The 19,780-nt window shown below is 50.2% G+C and overlaps 8 protein-coding genes across 8 annotated transcripts; 5 read left to right on the forward strand and 3 right to left on the reverse strand.

Moving 5' to 3' along the window:
* Positions 1-23: 23 nt before the first annotated feature.
* Positions 24-644, forward strand: POSPLADRAFT_1032471 (hypothetical protein; the record flags this gene model as incomplete). Its single annotated transcript, XM_024476858.1, has 1 exon — positions 24-644. The coding sequence occupies one exon, from the start codon at positions 24-26 to the stop codon at positions 642-644; it is 621 nt and encodes a 206-aa protein (XP_024340770.1).
* A 2,310-nt stretch (positions 645-2,954) lies between these two features.
* POSPLADRAFT_1065398 (hypothetical protein) lies at positions 2,955-5,554 on the forward strand (the record flags this gene model as incomplete). The annotated part of the gene is made up of 10 exons (XM_024481939.1): positions 2,955-3,710; positions 3,783-3,908; positions 3,961-4,233; positions 4,297-4,395; positions 4,455-4,548; positions 4,612-4,782; positions 4,844-4,878; positions 4,939-5,088; positions 5,155-5,307; positions 5,359-5,554. The coding sequence occupies 10 exons, from the start codon at positions 2,955-2,957 to the stop codon at positions 5,458-5,460; spliced, it is 1,959 nt and encodes a 652-aa protein (XP_024340771.1). The 3' UTR covers positions 5,461-5,554.
* A 111-nt stretch (positions 5,555-5,665) lies between these two features.
* POSPLADRAFT_1136684 (hypothetical protein) lies at positions 5,666-7,755 on the reverse strand (the record flags this gene model as incomplete). The annotated part of the gene is made up of 7 exons (XM_024484714.1): positions 5,666-6,145; positions 6,216-6,582; positions 6,641-6,821; positions 6,875-6,982; positions 7,065-7,206; positions 7,273-7,523; positions 7,584-7,755. 7 exons carry the CDS (start codon positions 7,753-7,755, stop codon positions 5,666-5,668), a joined length of 1,701 nt encoding a protein of 566 aa, XP_024340772.1.
* Positions 7,756-8,177: 422 nt separating this feature from the next.
* Positions 8,178-9,969, forward strand: POSPLADRAFT_1137451 (hypothetical protein; the record flags this gene model as incomplete). The annotated part of the gene is made up of 10 exons (XM_024484792.1): positions 8,178-8,354; positions 8,407-8,904; positions 8,957-9,003; positions 9,057-9,107; positions 9,159-9,204; positions 9,253-9,362; positions 9,418-9,549; positions 9,609-9,654; positions 9,708-9,838; positions 9,891-9,969. 10 exons carry the CDS (start codon positions 8,178-8,180, stop codon positions 9,967-9,969), a joined length of 1,317 nt encoding a protein of 438 aa, XP_024340773.1.
* A 192-nt stretch (positions 9,970-10,161) lies between these two features.
* On the reverse strand, positions 10,162-13,927 carry POSPLADRAFT_1138127 (hypothetical protein; the record flags this gene model as incomplete). Its single annotated transcript, XM_024484875.1, has 11 exons — positions 10,162-10,842; positions 10,901-10,944; positions 10,993-11,153; positions 11,258-11,365; positions 11,415-11,449; positions 11,498-11,545; positions 11,596-11,606; positions 12,926-12,948; positions 13,149-13,570; positions 13,670-13,708; positions 13,835-13,927. 11 exons carry the CDS (start codon positions 13,925-13,927, stop codon positions 10,162-10,164), a joined length of 1,665 nt encoding a protein of 554 aa, XP_024340774.1.
* Positions 13,928-14,227: 300 nt separating this feature from the next.
* POSPLADRAFT_1045123 (hypothetical protein) lies at positions 14,228-15,728 on the reverse strand (the record flags this gene model as incomplete). The annotated part of the gene is made up of 9 exons (XM_024478685.1): positions 14,228-14,338; positions 14,397-14,474; positions 14,557-14,612; positions 14,679-14,754; positions 14,812-15,005; positions 15,065-15,138; positions 15,202-15,237; positions 15,292-15,434; positions 15,603-15,728. 9 exons carry the CDS (start codon positions 15,726-15,728, stop codon positions 14,228-14,230), a joined length of 894 nt encoding a protein of 297 aa, XP_024340775.1.
* Positions 15,729-16,688: 960 nt separating this feature from the next.
* POSPLADRAFT_1137466 (hypothetical protein) lies at positions 16,689-17,688 on the forward strand (the record flags this gene model as incomplete). The annotated part of the gene is made up of 6 exons (XM_024484793.1): positions 16,689-16,883; positions 16,945-17,171; positions 17,223-17,270; positions 17,329-17,364; positions 17,481-17,515; positions 17,579-17,688. The coding sequence occupies 6 exons, from the start codon at positions 16,689-16,691 to the stop codon at positions 17,686-17,688; spliced, it is 651 nt and encodes a 216-aa protein (XP_024340776.1).
* Positions 17,689-17,931: 243 nt separating this feature from the next.
* Positions 17,932-18,608, forward strand: POSPLADRAFT_1138566 (hypothetical protein; the record flags this gene model as incomplete). Its single annotated transcript, XM_024484922.1, has 5 exons — positions 17,932-17,996; positions 18,051-18,146; positions 18,196-18,234; positions 18,284-18,336; positions 18,520-18,608. 5 exons carry the CDS (start codon positions 17,932-17,934, stop codon positions 18,606-18,608), a joined length of 342 nt encoding a protein of 113 aa, XP_024340777.1.
* Positions 18,609-19,780: the final 1,172 nt, after the last annotated feature.

Consider the following 19,780-nt stretch of genomic DNA (forward strand, 5'->3'; position numbering starts at 1 on the left):
TCAGCTGTAGACGCATTCTGAGAATGCCTCTACGTCGACTCAATGCCGTTGGTGACCCGCGAAGGTGGCAGGAATTCCAGTTCATGGCTGCGATTGTCCAGAATTTGGATAGTCAGCGTTGGAATACCATTAAGTTAAAGATGCACTCACCTCTCCCAGACGCTAGCACCAGTATCATTCCTTGGGCCACGGTCCCCGAGGATCTCAGAGTCAAAAGTTGTATTTCCAAGATTCCTGACGTGTCGTCGCACGTTCAGTCTGCGGTCACATTGGCGAAGTCCTTAGTATCAGGAAGCCTCGCTTACGCAGCCAGTAGCGTATTGGCATACACTAATGAGGAAAGCCAGCTTATTATTCCGCTCGGACTATACCACAGAGAAGAACTCACGCGAGCCGACTGGCAAGTACAATATCATAGAAATCTCGCTATTGTTGAAGGAGCAATATACGAGCTAGCGTCGCAAGCGTCCAAGCGCGAGCCTGCTGTGAGAATTGGAATGACTGACTGTGGAAAGCATCGCAAGATGGAAGAGGCTATTATGCACATCAAATGTTACATGAATTGGAGAAAAATGAAGATAATTGTAGAGATCTTACAAAAGCAAAATTCCACGACGGACAGAGTATGCTATCAATGCCGATAGGATGTTTGCAGTGCTTGGCGTAGATGCGTTAGCTCCGATTATTAAGTTTCAATGAAGTGTCAAACCTCTTGTGAACAGTTCGTGCACCGTGTAGTGCGAGACACAAGGATACTGCAATGTACAGCTCTGTGACTGTTGCGAAGCTGATCTCAGCTAATAGAACGACCTGTGTGGGCTGTTTCGACATCAAAAAATGATTCGTAATTGTTACGCGTATTCTGTTGTCTTTCACTGCTTCATCGATCTAGCAATATCGGAGGACCATTGGTATCAGTCTCTTATTCACTTCAGCGGCAACCCACATTCTATAAGTCAACACCAGGGGGCGCGGTCCGACGTTTGGACATCAGAAGTATAGCCACAACCCAGATGGTACAGACCTAGGCCAGAGACTTAGGCCAGAAGATTCAGCGGTGGGCATACCGAATAAAGGAATAGTCCCACCGATCGACATGCTCGCGAATAGTTCCTAGACCGTACGCTCGATATCAATTGCGACACCTGGACATGATAAGATCTCACCGCAGTGACTGTCAGTGGGAGTCTGAACGTATTGTTTTGCGTCACTGAGGTGTCGTTTGAGCTGGCGATCACGAGGCCGCATGATGAGGATAACATACACTGCCATATGGCATGAATGAAGAAGCTTTGCGCAACGAGTCAATTCTAGACGCGTCATATTTTATGCTTGAAATGAAGATACCATTGAACCAAAAACATCGCGAGTATCTTCGTTTGTCTTTAGCTGATTATCTTATTAGGCTCTGAGTGATCAGCGACCTCACCTCGGTCAATTGATACAGCTGGAATAGCTGGTAAGCAAGCTCTTACTTCGAGAATGAATACTCACACATCCTGAACTACGTAAGCCATGTAATGAGCTGCATAACGTAGGGACGAGAAAGTAGTCTCACAGGGTGAGATGAGGAAATGCCCATGGATTTGCGTGATCTTGCACGTAGTACGACCAAATAATCTATGCCCAAAGCGTCAGGTCTTCTCCGTGAACAGGTAAGCAGGTTGCAGACCTGAGCACTCCATACATTCCTGGAAATATCAAGAATCCTGACCAAAGCCAACCATTAGAACTTCTTTGCCATACATAGATGACACAACCGCAGTAACTAGAGAAACAGAGATTAAATGACGCAAGTATGATTGCCGTTTTTGACTTACTGTAAGCTTCAATGGCCATTGGTCCGAACGATACCAGGTGTAATAATATATCGCTTGTCCGATGGCACAGCCGCCCAATCTATGTGAACAAACATGAGCAAAAATGCATGACCCAGTTGTATAAATACCGACGCATAAGAGAACATCGCTCCAATGATATACACACCAATCGTAACAATGAATGTCGCGTTGATACTCCCCATGAGCAAATACACGAAGTAAGGATGGGCTGAATTACTCTCTCAGCTAGGTATCCGAACATCGTGGTTATATAGAGTTTCGCAGTACCGTGACAGACAGCAATTCAAATTGTACTGCACCCTTAATAAGCGGTGGCGTTGAGAGTTCCACGAAAAGATGGTTAACACCTTACATGCCACAACTCGTGGATGTCGCTTCAACTTGTCATGGATGTTGCCACAACATTCACTGCAATCCCGAGATGAACAGGAGAAATCTACCGGTGCGGGGCTTCAGAAGCAATTGACCCGCTTGCCGTGCATCCTGCGGAGCAATAGCCCAGGTCATTGGAGAAATATCTTTTATCATTGCGTTGCATTGTGGTGATCTAGAGTCACCGGAACATCACCTGTTGAATGAGTCTATGCAGAGGTAACGCCACCGTCGCGAAGAACTTGAGGGTGAAGCTGCATGGGTCCGATTTACCATGAGCAGCGCTAGGCAGGATTGCAGTATACAAACGACCACACAAGCTTGCTTGTTTCTCCGAGCATGCAGAGGAATACAAATCGAAGAGTACAGACTCTTTTTCTGATGCGACGTCACGCATACTAATCTTCTACGAGAAAGGGTTTTATTGGCGTCGTGAGATTGGATTTTTCGGACTTAGAGGTACGAGAAAGAATTGAACAGTCACAGCGGGTAGTACGTGAAAAAGACACTTTGAAGGCTAGCTAGGCTATTGGCTTGAGCGCATGTACGGGTCGGCGTCTATTGCCGCTCAGTTCTCGGGACTTACAGCCACCAGCATCGACGAGTACATACCCGCAACGCTGCGACGCGACTAGGACGTGTACATTGCTCAGACATCAGGCTTTCGGTACGAAGTATCCTCTTACACTGCTGCTTAGCTAGTCAGAATACAATCTCTGCCGTGCGTCGTGAATATTCAGCATGGAGGGCTTCGATGATCTACTTTCGCAATCTCGCAATGCTCTGGATAACCCCTTTGAAGACCCCTTCTTGAAAGGCAGGTCGAGCTCTCCGGACCCATGGGCCAGCTTTGGCCAGCCGTCGGCGCTGGAGAACGATGCGACAAATGCGTTCCGCAGCGCAACGCCTACACTAGATACGCAAGGTTTTGGCGACTCGACGTCATTCCACTATTCGGTCCCTGAGTCTGCTGTATCTGGATTTGGCAGCGACGACCACCACAGCACCCACGAAACGGAGCCAGAGGCAGAGACTCCGACATCGCCGGCTTCACCAGGCTTCCGAGAAAGTATCTCGTCGACAATCGACGAGGTAACTCAGCCTGCGCGGGAAGAAACGCAGCCATTGCGGGAACCGTCTCCGCCTCCTTCAGAGACACCCTCTTCGCCAACATACCCCGCAACCGCGCCTCCGACCACAGGCCGGTTCATTCGGCATGTGTCACAGCCGTCTGCAGCTGCCCCGCAGCCTATCATACGCGCTGAGCCCACATATCAAACTCCTCTAGACCAGCCACTTAGTGTGGCACTGGAGCGATCCATCGCCGGTCTATCTATCGGCGGCGAGTCGCTCAATGGGTGGCAGGGGGCGCAGAGCGCATTCGTCGGAGCGCCGCACTCTGCTGTTCTCCCGCGTACACGCCATGATTCTGACTCGTCGGACGATGACCGGCCCATCTTGCAGTCGGCTAGGCTTGCGGCGAGCCGCATGCCCTCGGTGCAAGCGGTGAGTATCACGTCGGCAGTTCTTTGCCAATTTGCCTGACGACCTTGTACCGCCTGTGTGAAGACACGAGCAGCCAGTTCGGCACGAAATGACTCCGGGCTACAGCCTGTGTTCGTGATCACGGTTGACGACCCGCAGAAAGTTGGCGACCCCATTCGTGCATACACCATGTACACCGTTCACACCAAGGTTTGTCATGCCCAACCAGGCGAACGCGCACGCATCTCATTGCTCATCGTAGACTACATCGCCGCTTTACAGCAAGTCATCCTTCTCCGTGCTCCGTCGCTATTCCGACTTCCTCTGGTTGTACGAGACGCTCTCTCAGAACAATCCGGGCGTTGTGGTGCCGCCCGCACCGGAGAAGAACCCGTACCGCCGGTTCGACGAGAATTTTGTGCAGCAGCGGCGACTCGCGCTGGAGAAATGCATCCAGAAGATGGCGAATCACCCGGTCCTCCAGAAGGACCCGGACCTGAGGATGTTCCTCGAGAGCGACACGTTCGCGCTGGACGTAAGTGCGGCTGCGGCTGTGACTTAGGGCAGTATACAGATGACGTATTATCGGAATGCCTAGATCAAGCACCGCAAGGCCGAGCTTGCGCAGGAGAAGGGTGGACTGATGGCCACTATCGGCCAGTCGCTTGCCGGACCCAGATTCTACGAGTCGGACGAGGCGAGACTGCCTATTTACAGATATGATATTATTACGCTTGCTCATCACGGTGTCACCAGTGGTTTGATAGACAGAAAACATATCTCGACAGCCTAGAAGCGCAGCTACGTGGTCTCGTCAAGGCTATCGACCTTGTCGCGAAACATCGAGCAGGTTTGTCCAGAGCATCGTGCATTACCACGGGGTGTACCTGACATTTTGTAAAACGCGTCATAGAAATGTCGACCGCGACTGGCGAATTCGCCCAAACTGTCACCGATCTGTCCACTTCCGACATGGGATCCCAACTGGTAGGATCCTTTTCAGGGCTCGCCGACGTCGAACAGAAAGCGCAAGAGCTGCAAAGCACACAATCTCACGAGGATGTCGCGACGCTCATGGCAACAGGTGTGTATCCGTCCGCCGTGTATCAATTCCATGGACTATGTCATCCTGAGTCTTTCCCCAGTGGACGAGTATGCCCGGCTGATCAACTCCGTCCGCGTGCGTACCTTTGTTCTGGTGTACATGGAAACTTTTCGTTGACCTCGGGGGACGATGCAGCTTGCGTTCAGCTCGCGAATCCGGATGTACCACACGTGGCAGTCGGCTGACGGCCATCTTCGGCGAGTGAAGCAAACGCATGAGACAAATCGCGCGACAGGCCGACTACCGTCTGATCAACTTAGTCGCTCCCTGTCTGTGGTTGCGGACGTGAGTACTACTACCTATGAGACATCACAAACAGTCGTTCATGTCTTACTGTTATTCCTCCTGTAGGCTGAGAGACGTGCCTTGGAGGCTAAGACAGAGTTTGACCAGGTGTCGAGGCTGGTGAAGGTAGAGGTTGCGCGATTCGAGCAGGAACGCATAGAAGACTTCAAGAATTCGCTCGAGGCGTTCCTCGAAGGCATGATTTCGAGACAGAAACAGGTATGTGACTCGCGATCCACAGCCGAAATCACATCTAAAGCCAAGTTACAGCTTATCGCTGCTTGGGAGATGTACCAGCAGAACTTGCTCAAGACGGCAACGCCAGCCAGCCAGCGACCACGCGCCGACTCTACCGCATCCTCTGTATCATAGCTTTCGCAACAGTACTTTGTCACGTCGTAGTTGTCACATTGCGGAAGAATCGTGCTTTTATATTATCGTTGAATGCCAAATGGAGTCTACATGTATGGATGACGATGCATGCGATGAGATGAGTAAGTGGTGTCGCAGAAGATACACTGTGAGTACAATCCGAGTCGTGCAATCCCATTCCCCAAGCTCCGACATACTACCTCGCTTATTCCCAATACCTGGGCATCTTCGCCTCATGCTCGCTACCTCCCACTTCCAAGAAATCTGAAGGTCTTTCACGCTTCAGATAATTCCGTCGGCGATTGTTGAGCGGGAGCCGTTGATATGCAGAATCCTGACCCGCAGGCTGCTGATTGGGGAAAGGGTTCGACCATGGCTGTTGGAAGCCCTGCATGTTGTTGAACGGCATACCCACGGCGGGGCCTGGCTGGAATGTCGCTGCCATCGCGGCGGCCATCTGCGCTTGCTGTAGCTCCATCTGTAGCTGCTGGTGCTTCATTTGTGTTTGCTGTCGGACCTGTGACGGGAGGGACCGATTGTTAAGCATGATTTGTATCTGAGATATTTGTGCTTGTATTTGCGGGATGGACTGCGCAAAAATTTGTGACATGTCGATGTTCTCGCCTGGTTGTTGCTCAGAATAGTAGTCTTGGTCGAATGCTGCAGCGTCCGATGGATTCGAACCCTGCAGTTGTTTTTGCTGTGTGGCAGAAGTCAATCAAGTTTCTTACTTGATACTCGAAGCAACGACGCACCTTGTTCGAGCCACCCGGTTCTGGCGTGCCGTTTGATTTCGACGCTTCCTCTTCACCCTCACGGTGGCTCCTTTCAATTTCTTTGTCGATGTAATCACCGACCTTGGTCCGCGTGGGTTTGTCAATGATCAGTTTGTCCAGCGAGGCTATCTTTGCTCCACAGTTGGGACAGATGAAGTCTCGCTCGAGTAAATGTGTCTGTATGCACTCCTCGCAGTACAGAGTTCCACAACAGGGGGTCTTCACGGCATCACGGAAGAGTTTGTTGTCTACCGGACATACAAGGGAAGAATCGCTGGGCATCCGCTCCCGAATGTCCGCCTCCGTCAAACCCTTGTGTTTTGTCACCTGCTTCTGCCAGGAAGCACTATCCGGGAGGAGGGGGTTAAACTGGGCGCAAACGGTGCAGATGATGAAGCGCGTACACATCAGGTTGTGCGACAACATAACCACCTTCAGGCGTGACCATTACACCTTGACCAATTTGGCCGTTCGGAGACTCGACAGCTTTCAGAAAACTCCGGGGAATACCAGTCGTCCGCTTGATGCGTGGCCTATTGTCGTACTCGCGATCGTTGTTCGTGGGACAATCCTGTATCCAATGTCCTTAGAGAAAGCATTAGTCCACGCAGAGAACAATCTCATGGAGAAATGCAGACCTTTCTGACCACAACGATAGCAGACATAGCTAGTAGGCAAAGGTCGTTCAGGCTGATGTGAATGAAATCGTCCGCGTCCTCCGGCTCCTCCGCGCGAATTCGTATGGACTCGTACCGCGCTGATTTTAAGAGCAGAATTGATGGAAAGAACCGAAGATAAGAACAAGTTCATTAGATATCGCTCTACTACGTAAACAGGAGAACCCGCATGGGCGCGACACCAACTGTGACATCTTTTCCTGGGTCTCCTCCCAGTTTGCCGTTTGAGCTTGGAACATGGCTGCCATGGCAGCAGCCTCATCGTCTTTGGTCACTGAAGATGTCAACGTAGGCTGGAAACAGATGAGACGGAAATGTCGACTAATCTACATAAGTGTACGCACAGGGGCAGGTGTAACCTTGAAAACTTGGCTTGGGGCCTCCCTTTCTGATTTAACATCAAAACGCTTCGAGATGTTACCTGCACCTCGATGCCACGAGGATGCATTGTTGACGCCTCCGACATTTTTCGACGCAGAATCAGGGGCTCCCGAAGGACTAGCTGCGTTGCCAGTATAGTAGGCAACTTTACCCTTTCCAGGCTTCACGAAGACCCTCTTCACAAGTACAGAAGATGAACGAGGAATGACGTGCGAATCATCCTTGAATTCTGCAACCAGAGGCCAGCTTTGTAAACGACCATCTATCCTTGATTCATCGAATGCCGTACCTTCACCAGAAGAGCTATCGCAAATTACGAGATCGAAATCATTCGCCTTCGTCATGTTGTTTGCTAAAATAACCTCTTTCTTGAGATCGAAGACAGAAATTCCGGTCCCGTCGAAAGTCACTCGGGACTCGTCCCTTTGCGACTTGAACTTGTAGAACACTGATGATGTCATTGTGGGGATAGAATGAATTAAAGACCACTGCTAAGTACTACAGAGAAGGTCGCAGTGCAATAAGTCGAGAGGTGGTGGGGTAGGGAAGAGGCGGTGGTAGCAGGGAGCGACTCGAGAGGGCCACAAGGACCAGTGGCGGCAACCCGCGAGCGGAAGTTGAATATGTCACGTGCAATAGATCGAATTCGTTCCTGCTCGGTTCCTAATTCTAGCAGGTCGTACGGCCCTCTTTTCTTGCCCCCTGCTCGTCACCACCATGTCTGCCGTTGATACAGGCAGGCCAGAGGGCTTCCGCCAGAGGAATGTCGCGACAAACGGCCGCGTCGTGTCCCCAACCGACGAGGGTAAGAAAAAGGACCAACTTCTGGACAGTCACGTCGAGTAAGTACATCGCGTTCAGACACTCGTGTCTCGCCTAAGACATGTGCAGGTATGAGTTCGGAGGACCATTTGGCGTCGTTGCTATCATGACAGGGTTTCCAATCCTGATGTACTACTTCTGGATCTGTCTTGTGTTCTATGACGGTAATTTGGTGCATCCGACGTCGGCGGGCGATCTCAAGCCCTTCCTTTGGCGTATGTGGGAACATATCCGTACGGTGGGTATTATAAATTATGCCACTCGATAGTATACTCACCAGGTGTACGTAGGACGCGAGCCCCAACTTGTATGCTTGGAAGGTTTACACTGGTCTAATTGTTTATCAACTCTTCCTTGCCTGGGTCCTCCCCGGCTACATGCAAGAAGGCCTCCCTGTCCCATCTCTTGGATACAAGACCTTGATGTACAAGTGCAATGCGATTTGGTCCATCTATGCGACGATGATCACTGCTGCCGTCTTGCATAACACTGGTATCTTCCGCATGACGGAAATTATCGACCACTTCGGGCACCTCATGACTGTCGCCATGATTTACGGCTTTGGAGTCTCATTCTTCATGTACTTCATCACCGTGGCTACTGGCAACCAGATCCGCATGTCTGGCGACTTCATCTACGACATGTTTATGGGCGCGTGTCTAAATCCTCGGATTGGCCCCATTGACCTCAAGATGTGGCTTGAAGTACGAATCCCTTGGGTCATTGTTTTCTTCATGTCAGTATCGGGCGCGTGCAAGCAGTATGAGCAGTATGGTTATGTTACTCCAGTGCGTGATTTTGGGCTCTGTTGAGCAACACATTCTTGACGTTACATCTAAGAATATGGCTTTCATGTGCCTTGCGACCTGGCTGTACCTCAATGCATGGTACGTGAGCTTGTGGATAATGTGCTTTGACCCTCAACTGAGCATATTGATAGTGGAAAAGGAGAGGAATGCATTCCTCAGACGTGGGACATGTTTCACGAGAAGTATGCATTTTGTGACTCCCGCTGCTAGCGGCTGGTTCATCTGCTGCACAGGTGGGGTTTCTTGGTGATATTCTGGAACTTCGCCGGCGTCCCGTTCGTAAGTGTATTGTACCTTAGGCCTTGCTGTCAGCTCATCTTTCTGCAGTCGTATATCTACTCTGTTGTCTACATGGCGTCTCACGATCCGGGGAAGTACCGCTTCTCTACGCCGACTTATGTTCTGCTCTACACCACTCTTCTGACGGCATACTACATGTAAGTCCCGTGCGATGCATTCTTAGCGGCACGATGCCTGAGACATTTCTTCTAGCTGGGACACTGCCATGTCACAGAAGAGTCGTTTCAAAATGCAGACCCAAGGTATTACCACTTACCGCAAGACGTTCCCTCAGCTACCACGGGGCACGATCGAAAATCCCAGCTACATCCAGACGGCGCATGGGTACGTAAAGCATCGCCTCACGTTCTACTAGTCTCCGCTTCTGACCTTTCTTCGCTTAGAAATCGTCTCCTGACCGATGGCTGGTGGAGATACTCTCGCAAGCCGGTAAATGTCCATGTAAACTTTTCATAGAAAACTGCTCACACGCTCTGGTGCAGAACTATGTCGCTGACTGGATCATGAGTCTCACTTGGGGCCTCTGCATTGGGACAGCCTCGGGAATCCCGTACTTTTACTCGGTCTTCTTTATCGTTGTGTTAATCCACCGTTGCAGCCGTGACTTCGAGAGGTTTGTGACTTTGATTATTCGAGTCGATATCACGACTGAATGCTCGGTACAGATGTGCCTTAAAATACGGGAAAGACTGGGAGCGCTATTGCTCCATTGTCAAGTACAAGTTCATTCCTGGTATATATTAACGAGTATTCAGCAATAATGTTTTTTGACACTATACACCCTAATATATCCTGTTTGGTGTCATTGTGACAGTCGTGTTGCGCGAAAAAGCGTTATTGTAATACACGTAAAGAAATTGAGACAACGTAAGGTATCGTAAGTGTTGGCGTGCCAAGAAGTTGAAAATTGTGCAAAGGGTTCACACTGATGCTTGCCTAACCCCTATTTGCCAAACGCAAGAGGAGGTCCTCGATCCTTTTTTGCTGCTGTTCAATACCGTCCAATCGTCTTGCCAATGCCGACATCCCAATGCTTTCTTCGGTCTCTTCCATAGTCGCCATATGCTCGCTGCCTGATTTCGCGTCTGGGCTTTCTGACAACAATGATGCATTCAGAACGCCAGAACGTTTGCTCGGGCTGACGCCAGTTGGGATTCGCCTTGCTCCTATTGGTTGAGGCTGCGACGGTCCGCCGAACGGGTCTGCCGGCGGGGCCGTGGGCCGTCGTACCATCGAAGAGAGCCTGCGGCGTGTAGCGGGACCATAGCTGACAAGTGCGTTGTTGTGGTCTGAGGATTGCTCGTCTTGGTGGTCATCGCCCACAACGAGAGGCTGAAAAACTTGTGCCAACGGACTGCTGACATTATGCGCCAACTCAAGCCCCCGCATGAAGGTCGAATTGACGCGAGTCCGTGGAAGTGGAACGGACGAGGAACTAGAAAGCTGCTCGGCTTTGACGGATGAACGAGGAGGGGTAGTCGGGCCACTCGCTTGAGATGTTTGACGCCGAGACATCTGCGAGAGTCGGCGTTGACGGGAATTCTCCATGGGGACAGTCTGCTCGCTATCCTCTTCATCTAGTGCACTCTCGTCGTACGCGTCTTCTAATTCAAATATCTAGTCTAACGTCAGTGTGATGGTCTTCGACGTACCGCTTTGAACCTGGAGTACTCACTGCGTCGATGTCAGCATCTGGACCACTGAGGCCCTCGAAGAATGCTATGCACAGTGAGGTTACATGTCACAACCCAAAACATATCAGCTTACTCAAGCGCTTCAAGGACCGGGGCAATGTGTCGAAGATCTTGTCGGCGGCTGCGGAGATGGTCTCGGAGAATGTGAATGCGCCGGATCGTTTTGCTTGTCTCTCGTACCATGCGATCAACAAGAGGGTGGGGAAGCTGGTTAATCTGCAAAATACAGATGAGCTGGCTGATTGACACACTAGCTAAGTAGGGCTTACCGTATCATAAATACATTGACCTATGGTACACAACTGTCAGACATTGTAAGCAGGGTCTCTGCGCCACACACCTTGTGAAACCATCTGGGGCTAAGTATATAGCTTGCGGGAAGCATGATACACAATGCGACGAGATTGATCGGGGGTTGGTAGGAGAACAGTGGATCTGCCTTCACGCTAGGCAATCATCGACGCCAGCTCGCCTCGCATGGTGGCTACCACTTACCCTTCGATAGTTAAAACAGCGCGACGGAACATAGCCTGGACAAGAATTAGCGTGGAGATAATTAGCAGGTGTAAGATACTGACTTCAGCGGTGGCATCATCGTTAATGGTCGCAAATGTGTTAGAGAGAATCTAACAATACGTGTTCACGGGTTATAGAAGGTAGTAATCGCATTTCTTACCGAAACAAGAACTATGAGTGGGTTCATTGGCTCGAATGAATCATAAGATCAGGCGCAGACATTTTCACGCACCTGTGAGCAAGAGGGTGTTGCTCATGCAAGCGTACGTGACCATCATGATAGGCCCGAATACAGGGTGGAATTTGGCTGTTCAGAGCTTTCAGATTTAACCTTCTAACGATGATCAGAAGCATAACCACTGACTTGCGTTCTCGAATCCGCTAGCGTCAAGGCCAAACCACAAGTCGAGCATCCACCACGCAATTTGCCTGCCATGAATCTTGTCAGGTTGTGGGGGATTGAAATGATAAAATGTGTATATACCCCGCTGAGTACCTGCGCAGCGTCAGGCGGTCAGGGAGTGATCATGGTCATTTGGTAGACGCCTACCCGACTTGATTCCGACTGAGCCTACTCAAAGTTAGAAACATCTTTGAGGACTTTGGTGCTTGACTTACGTCCATAAAGCATATAGAAATCCACCAAAGCAGAAAGCCGCGATGAGCATGAGAGCTACAAATTGTACGATCATTGCCCGCACAGAAAGCACCATAACATTGTCCTTGAGGATAACAAAAGCCAACCTTGAGTGAGACCCAGGTTAACGGCGATACAAGACACAAGATTCCGGAACTTTATGCAAACGTACCGAGGAAACATGAGCACCGCGATCACAGCGAGAAAATCAATGCCTGCCAAACGAGCCCAAGGCCCTGTATATACTATCATCAGTGCCGAAGCCTAGTAGTGGTGAACAGACGTACGATGGTTGTACACTCCAACCAAGCTCAAAATCGCATAGGTACAATAAAAGGTCACTGCAGGTACCGCCATGCGTGAATGAGCACATCCCATGCGTAAAGTTCCATATTCACGGACCGAAAGCCAGGTCGAACCCATTCTATTTAACATTTACTTAGTCAACATTTCAGGGAACGGGTGAACGCGACAAGAAACGGTACCTACCCATGTTCCTTTGAAGTACACTTGAGAAACTATGAGCTCGAAGCTAGACCATTGATGAGCCACAGAAACAAACCTTTGATTCCATGCTCTTGCATCGCTGCGACTTTCTCAAGCGAGAAGCCCAATGCATATATCATGAAGATGGCCTCAGCAACGTTGATATTATCTCGTTCGTTTAATTCCAGGGCGACAACGAACAGCACGAATAACGCCAAAAAGCTGTAAGGGGATCCATATACACAGTGTGTTACGAATGTAGAATCGTGACATACTTGGTAAGTTCCAACACGGAGCGAATGGCAGGCACTTTTAGGCTTCGCGGATGTATAAATACGGCGATGAGGACTTGTCAGAGTAAACTCACCGGTAGTGGTCAAGAAGAGGTGCCTTGTGCGGATCGTAGAAGTGTATAGGAGTCCGCTTGTATGTCTGCAGAAGGATCTCAGCAAAGGTTGAATTGTATAAGAGTATCGAAGACCGACGTCTGAGAGAATAGAACGACTACTGTCCGCTTGATAAACAATCTTTCCACTGCAAGAGCATCACCTTTAGAATCGAGTACACTTTGCACGCATGGTGTTGCCTACCACCAAATACCGTCAATGACCTTCTGACACGCTGAGCTGTTGGTGAAGCGCTTTGCTTGTCCAAGGATAGCCAACTCAATGGCATTGCCTACCCTATCCTCTAGGTCATCATCGCGTTCCTCCCTTGCGCGCTGCAAGAGTTCCTCAGGCGCGCCAGAGTAAACGGGCCAACTCGTAGTAATGGCAAGCGCGAGCTCAAGCATGTTATGCGCGTGCTGGCGAAGCGTACGGATTGCGAGGATCTCGCAAAGCATCGCACGCGTCCGAGAGAGCGCAGCGGTCGTCAGGTGGTCGTCACGTTTGAAGTATACCCGGTTCAGGAGTAAACAGAAGACAATGGACATGTTCCCGCGGCGTTGGAGTGCATTGTATTTCTCTTCGAGTGGACGGACGAGGGTGTATGTGAGATCCGGAGCCGTTAGCTTGAAGTAGTCTTATGTCAGGCTGAGCGTTATTCTGCTGCTGCGCACTTACAGCTTCGTAGGTTAGTGGGGTGTCTGAACACTAGTACATAAGCGCACCGATGCGCAAAATGGAGTGTAGCCCATACCAATGTAGTGCTGCAGTCATATTTCATGATACATCATTCATAGTGGGGGATTAGTAGCTGTCATGGTTTTACGCACAGTAACATCCTACAAATGCGTAAACAGAATCCTCGAGAACGGTGGCCGCGATTGGCGTACCGCTCTGATCATTTGAATGACCGGGTACACCTCCGTCGCTTCTGCGTCGTTGGCATGTAGTAGGGGCTGTCTCTCCGCCTGAGCTTCAGACATAATGTTGGGTACAAGTGAGAAGACGGCAATGGTTTTCGCAACACAGCATGTATGTGGACGGAGGGGTGAAAGTGAAGTGCCACCACTCACGAAGAGTTCGGGTGCAGTCACGCTTTGTGCACGTGTTCGCGTCGATACGCGAATTTGACGCGTCTGCCATGCGCCGAGCCACTGCAACGTCATGCCGGCTTCATCAGTCTGAGTGTGCTTGGCCACAAGCGCCGGTGCAACATCAACGTTACTAATTATACACGCTACGCAAGCTGCAAGCACGAACACATACAGCCTTCAGTCCAGACGCTACTTTGCATAGACCTGCTCCTCGAGCCACTTCCAGAGCCTTTCGCCTATCTCGTCGTCATATACCTCGCTTCTACATTTGTCACCAAACCTAGCCCATGGCACGAGATACTTGCCATTAAGACCGTGCTCAGTCTATATACGAGGTAACAAACTCAAAACCACTCACATGTCCATTGTAATTCAGAGGCTCGGGCATTGTACCCGCCCACAGCTGTGTGAGCGCACCAAGGTCGGCGGGGTATACCTTGAAAAATATCTCCTAAAATGTTAAAATGTGGCATCAGTATAGTACCACTAAGGGCAACTATTCGGATGTCATTTCTTACCGAGAATTTGCGTTCCAGAGCAGGGGCGTAGCGCCGGATCTCCGTTCTGATATTCCCTGTAGATTGAGTCCGCATAAAGACACGCTGGACATGAGAACCGCGCCATATGCAGGTAAGCTCACCAGGGTTGACAGACAGAGAAATAATCCCTTGTTCCGCGTAGCGCTTCGCAAGTTCACGAGCCATGATTGTAGCAGCCTGAACATATAGCGGTCAAGCACGTCATTGAACGAACGGACAGTAAGCTAGACATACCAGTTTGCTCTGGCCGTACAGTGCATAAATGTTCAACTTACGCCTCTTAGGGCTATCTATGAGCGTCTCCCAATCCAAGCCGGAAAAATACGCTACAAATGAAGAGCAAGTGACGATGCGGGCATGATGATCCGGCGATGCCCTCGACCCCGCCGCAAGAGCGGTAATGAGCAGTTGCGTAAATAGGAAATGACCTGGGAGGTAGATTGTGAGTAGCATAAAGTTTGAGGATAACTATGAGACCGTGAGATACCAAGGACATTGATACCGAACTGGAAGTCATAGCCGTCCTCTGTCGTCCATTCGATAGGAACACCAGAAACGCCTCTACGAAACGTCTGAAACCTCAGCGGACGCATTCACTGACCAATGGATCAAGGCAAGACCCACGCGTTGTTGAACAACACATGCAGTTCTTGCTCCTTGCTATCACAGCAGTACGTTAACATAATGTGGGGGACGCGTAATAAAATACACAACCTCCTGAACTCCTCGGCAGCTTTCCTCACAGACCGAAGGCTGGCGAGATCAAGCTCAAGAAAGATGGCTTCTTTCCCTGTCTGCTCTTTGAGTTCACGTATGGCTGTATCCGCTCTGGCTTTGCTACGCGTCGCCATGTATACCTTGGCATTATGTTGGAGAAGAGCCTACACTCTGACGCTGCTCTCAGCCGATGTATATACTCTCACGACTGAGCTTGCCTTGACTGTCTCTCTACCAATGCCCGTATTGCCGCCTGTCGATGTCGCCCAGTCATAGTATCGCACATGCTTTAATGTTCTGTGAAACGCACCCGTCACGATCATGACCTGACCAGTGAGATCGGGCATCTGCTCAGTAGTGAACTGAGGCTTTGGTGGAAAACTCTGTCGATAGACAGCTGGAATGTATTGCAATACCGACAATGAGCTGCCCATCGTTAGCTAGTCTAAATGGCGTCCAAGGTAGGAGGGTGTGAGTCCAACCCTGATCAATTCTGTCCCTCCTTAGACACGTCTGGCCGACACGTAGCTTGCGATCAATGATGCCATGCATTATGTGATACAAGGAGTTTCCACGTTTTGTCCGTGTTTCACTGCATGCAGCGACCAACGAAAGACTCTCGCACCTGCCACTGGGCGCCGACGAAAAACACCGGTGATATCGGGGAGGCTCACATCCGGGCCCCTGTGGGCAGCTAAGGGGGGAATCAGAGTTTGACCTTGGCTCGGATGTGGCCGGCTTGTTGCGCAAGTGTGGCAGGAGGTCTTGATTTTGCTTGCCTCAAGTTCGTCGGATTGAGCCCCTTAACTGTTATTAAGACTAACTCACCATAGTCGGGAGGTTGCCGTGACTTGTGACGAGACGCGTTGACCCTCGCACGTGACTGTGTGATGTAGTGACAGAGCGCGTCGAATGAATTGATCCGAGTGCGGGTTGTCGCAAAGTTCAAACATTGTCAACAAGTACAAGAGTTCCTTGGCTCAGTCTGTCTAATTGCCAACATTGACGGACGACTGGATCACCCTATCTATCTGCCAGACGATGGCGCGTATGGCGGCAGCTATCATAACAGCTTATCTCGCGATAGCGTCTGCGGAGCCAGTCGAGACAACAAACGCTCTTGCCCACTGATTTCTACTAAATGCTGTTAGTTGTTATTTTTATACTCTTGTGCTCGAGGACTCAGTCAGGCGCACACGAATATAATAAGTCTATATGCTGTCAATATATGAGGTATCAGCTACTACTTATCGCGACTCAAGATGATTCTCGATCTTAGAATTCTAGGCACCGGCGAGACAACATTCAGCGGTGGCTCTCACTTGGTACTGACGCTCCTAAGATTTACCTTTCTCCGCCGGCTTGGACCCTTATTAGGTTAGTGTATCCCAAGCATGTACAGGCCTTATCACGTCTTGCTCTGGTTGGCGCAAGCATTGGACCTCGCCTGTCCAGTACTAAAAGGACAGCCACTGAAGCGCAAACCGTCGACGGGCTCCCTGCGTACGATGGCAGATAAAACCAGGCCCCAACGCTTCTTGAAGTTCATTGAGGTGCCCATTGACCCCAATGCTACTTACAAGAATGACGTAAGTGCAGTTTGACCGGACACCGGACGAGCTAACAGATGGGCCGTTGTTGCACACGTAGCATTGGACAAACAGGGATCTCATTCCTATGCCTGCGGACAGACGCACTTATGCCATATGGTCATATTTCATCTACTGGTGCATTAGCGGCCTGTGCATTTCTGCGTACACCACGGGCAGCACTTTGCTCGCATATGGTCTGACCGCCGGGCAAGCTATTGGCGCTCTGGTGATAGGTGCGGTCGCGACGGGTTTGCTCTCTATCTCGTGCGGCTGGATGGGGGAAAGGTAAAGGTGTTACCCATGAAGCATATGTCATGCTTAATGAGATAATGGTAGGCACCACATTGGGTTCACCGTCGCCTCGAGATTTACATGGGGCATGAGGTCAGTCATTAATTACTTAGACGCGGAATGATGTCGACTGACGGGAACATTGATATAGAGGGGCGTATTTCCCTATCATAATCCGGACGTTTACGTGAGTATTTCTACTATTCCTCTGTAGAGTAAAAATCAACTCGTGTTTTGCAGGACTATCTTGTGAGTGCAGATGATGGTCAGCGTTTGGAAAACTTGATACATTCGTTACATCAGCTGGGATGGTCTCCAGGGATACTGGGGAGGTCAAGGTACAGCGCTGCTTCATATTTGATTATTGGTCACTGAGCAAAGCATCTTATGCGTAATGATAGCCATGGCTGTAGGACGTTCCTCTCTTAGTGGCTTTATGGTTCTGATCAATCACGATTCACTCGCTGTAGGTGACAATTGGAGCCATCATTCCTGGTCGGTCATTCTTTGATCATACCGAGATATCCATTCACGTCGTCATCCAGGTTTTGCTCATATGTCAGTACGAACATGCGTGCTCATTGACCATTCGGGATATCTGATATTCACACCGTTTACAGGAAGCAGACATTGGCGGGAGGCATCCTTTTTACCAAGGATCTCATTGGAATGATGTACGCGAGTATCTCGAGTGGGCCTCCTGACGCTGACCTCGATTACTTTCAGCATCTACTACATCTTCTTCATCACTATCATGCGGATTCCTCCCGAGAAGCTCCAAAAACCATTCATAATCTCGTCCGTGATGTTCGGTGGAACGTAAACAACATTGAAGCCAGATAACACACACCATCCTCACGTGATCCTACCCAGTCTGCTAGGTCTGCTCATATGGGCTGTGTCAAACGTCCACAGTGCCGGCCCGCTCTTCAAGGAGCCTGGCAAACCTGAGAATGGAAGCATCGGATGGTAGATATTTATATTTATGGCCCGAGCACGCAACTTATGACTACGACAGGGCTATGATGTTTGGGATTACGGCAATTCTTGGGTCATGGTGAGTTCACGCACTTCAAGGCGCGCATTCATTCTCACCGTGATTGCAGGGGCGGAGGTACCCTAGGACAAAGTGATTGGACGCGCTATGCTAATCGCCCTTGTATGATGTCCTTCTTTCCATGCTACAATTCATGCTGGAGACTGACGGCTTTTCCTTAGATGCACCGACTCTGTCGCAACTCGTGGCCGCGTAAGTATTTTCTGTCGTGTCCATCAAATTCATTGATGTGACGACAATACGATGCTCGCAGGCCTTTCTGTATCATTCTCTGCGCTTCAATAGGGATCATCGTGACCTCCTGCGCGCAACAGATCACCGGGCAGCTCATCTGGGAGCCATTCCAGCTGCTGAGCCTTCTGCAAGATTTCTAGTACGTCACAAGAACTGCGTGAATGTCCCCTTCTTACTTATCCCTTCTCCCTCACGCAGCAACGACTCCCCGCGCGGTACAGTCCATTTACCACACTATGACCTTAACCGCATGTCTCATCATATAATCGCAACGTGCAGCTCGTTGCGGAATGTGAGCTTCTTCCGCAAACCACCATAAACGTCACTAAATTGTTTTGAAGTTTCTTTGCCGGGCTCGGTTGTGTATGCGCTCAACTCGGCATCAGCATCGTGCTCAACTCTGTCAGCGCCGGTATGGACTTGGCGTGAGTCATCTCCAACCGCGTCTTCCTGTTGTGGGAGTCCGCTAACTGTATTGGCCTGTTTAGTGGGATCATGCCGTATGTTCAGCTGCGTTTTGGTGGTTTCAGGATGTACTAATGGCTGCTCGCACCTTGTCAGCCGATACCTCAACATCAGAAGAGGTGCATATTTATTGGCCTGCCTCGGACTCGCCTCGAACCCATGGCAATACCTGTCGAAAGCCGCCACTTTCCTGACAGTACTGTCAGGTTTCAGTATATTCTGTAAGTGCAAACTGGTCGATACGTCGGCATCAGGCTTACGAGACGGATAGTGGCTCCGTTCACTGGGGTCATGCTCGCCGACTATCTTGTTGTCCGTCGATGCATCATCAAGCTCGAAGACTGCTATATTGGCAATAGTAGCTCAGCCTACTGGTAATGCCCTACGTTCATTCGCGCCCCTACTGCTGCGTACTTTATATCACAGGTACTGGCGTGGCTTCCACTGGCGAGCTCTTGTAGCCTGGGTGATAGGAGTGTTCCCAACAATGCCAGGCTTGATCATGACCGTGCGCAACCCCGATGCGTACAATTCATGGGTGCGGACGTTCCACATCGCCTTCTTCGTTGGTGAGAACATTAACACCTCATATAATGTCGGCTGCTGACCAAACATCCCAGGTTTGTCCGTGTCGTTTTCCGCATTCTGGTTGATCTGCACGATCTCGAAGCCCCCTAGTATCGGCGTCGGCCTGGACTATCATGATGAGAAGGAAGGCGTCGAGAATATTGGTTCGGATAGCGCAAGCACGAAATCCGTCGAGAAAGACGATGTAATCGTCCAAACCCAGCCGGTGTGTTGAGACGAGGCAGGCATATGCCCTACTCGCGTATCAAGAAGCTTTGGA

This window comes from Postia placenta (assembly GCF_002117355.1).
Source record: "Postia placenta MAD-698-R-SB12 unplaced genomic scaffold POSPLAscaffold_4, whole genome shotgun sequence".
Classification (NCBI taxonomy): domain Eukaryota; kingdom Fungi; phylum Basidiomycota; class Agaricomycetes; order Polyporales; family Adustoporiaceae; genus Rhodonia; species Rhodonia placenta.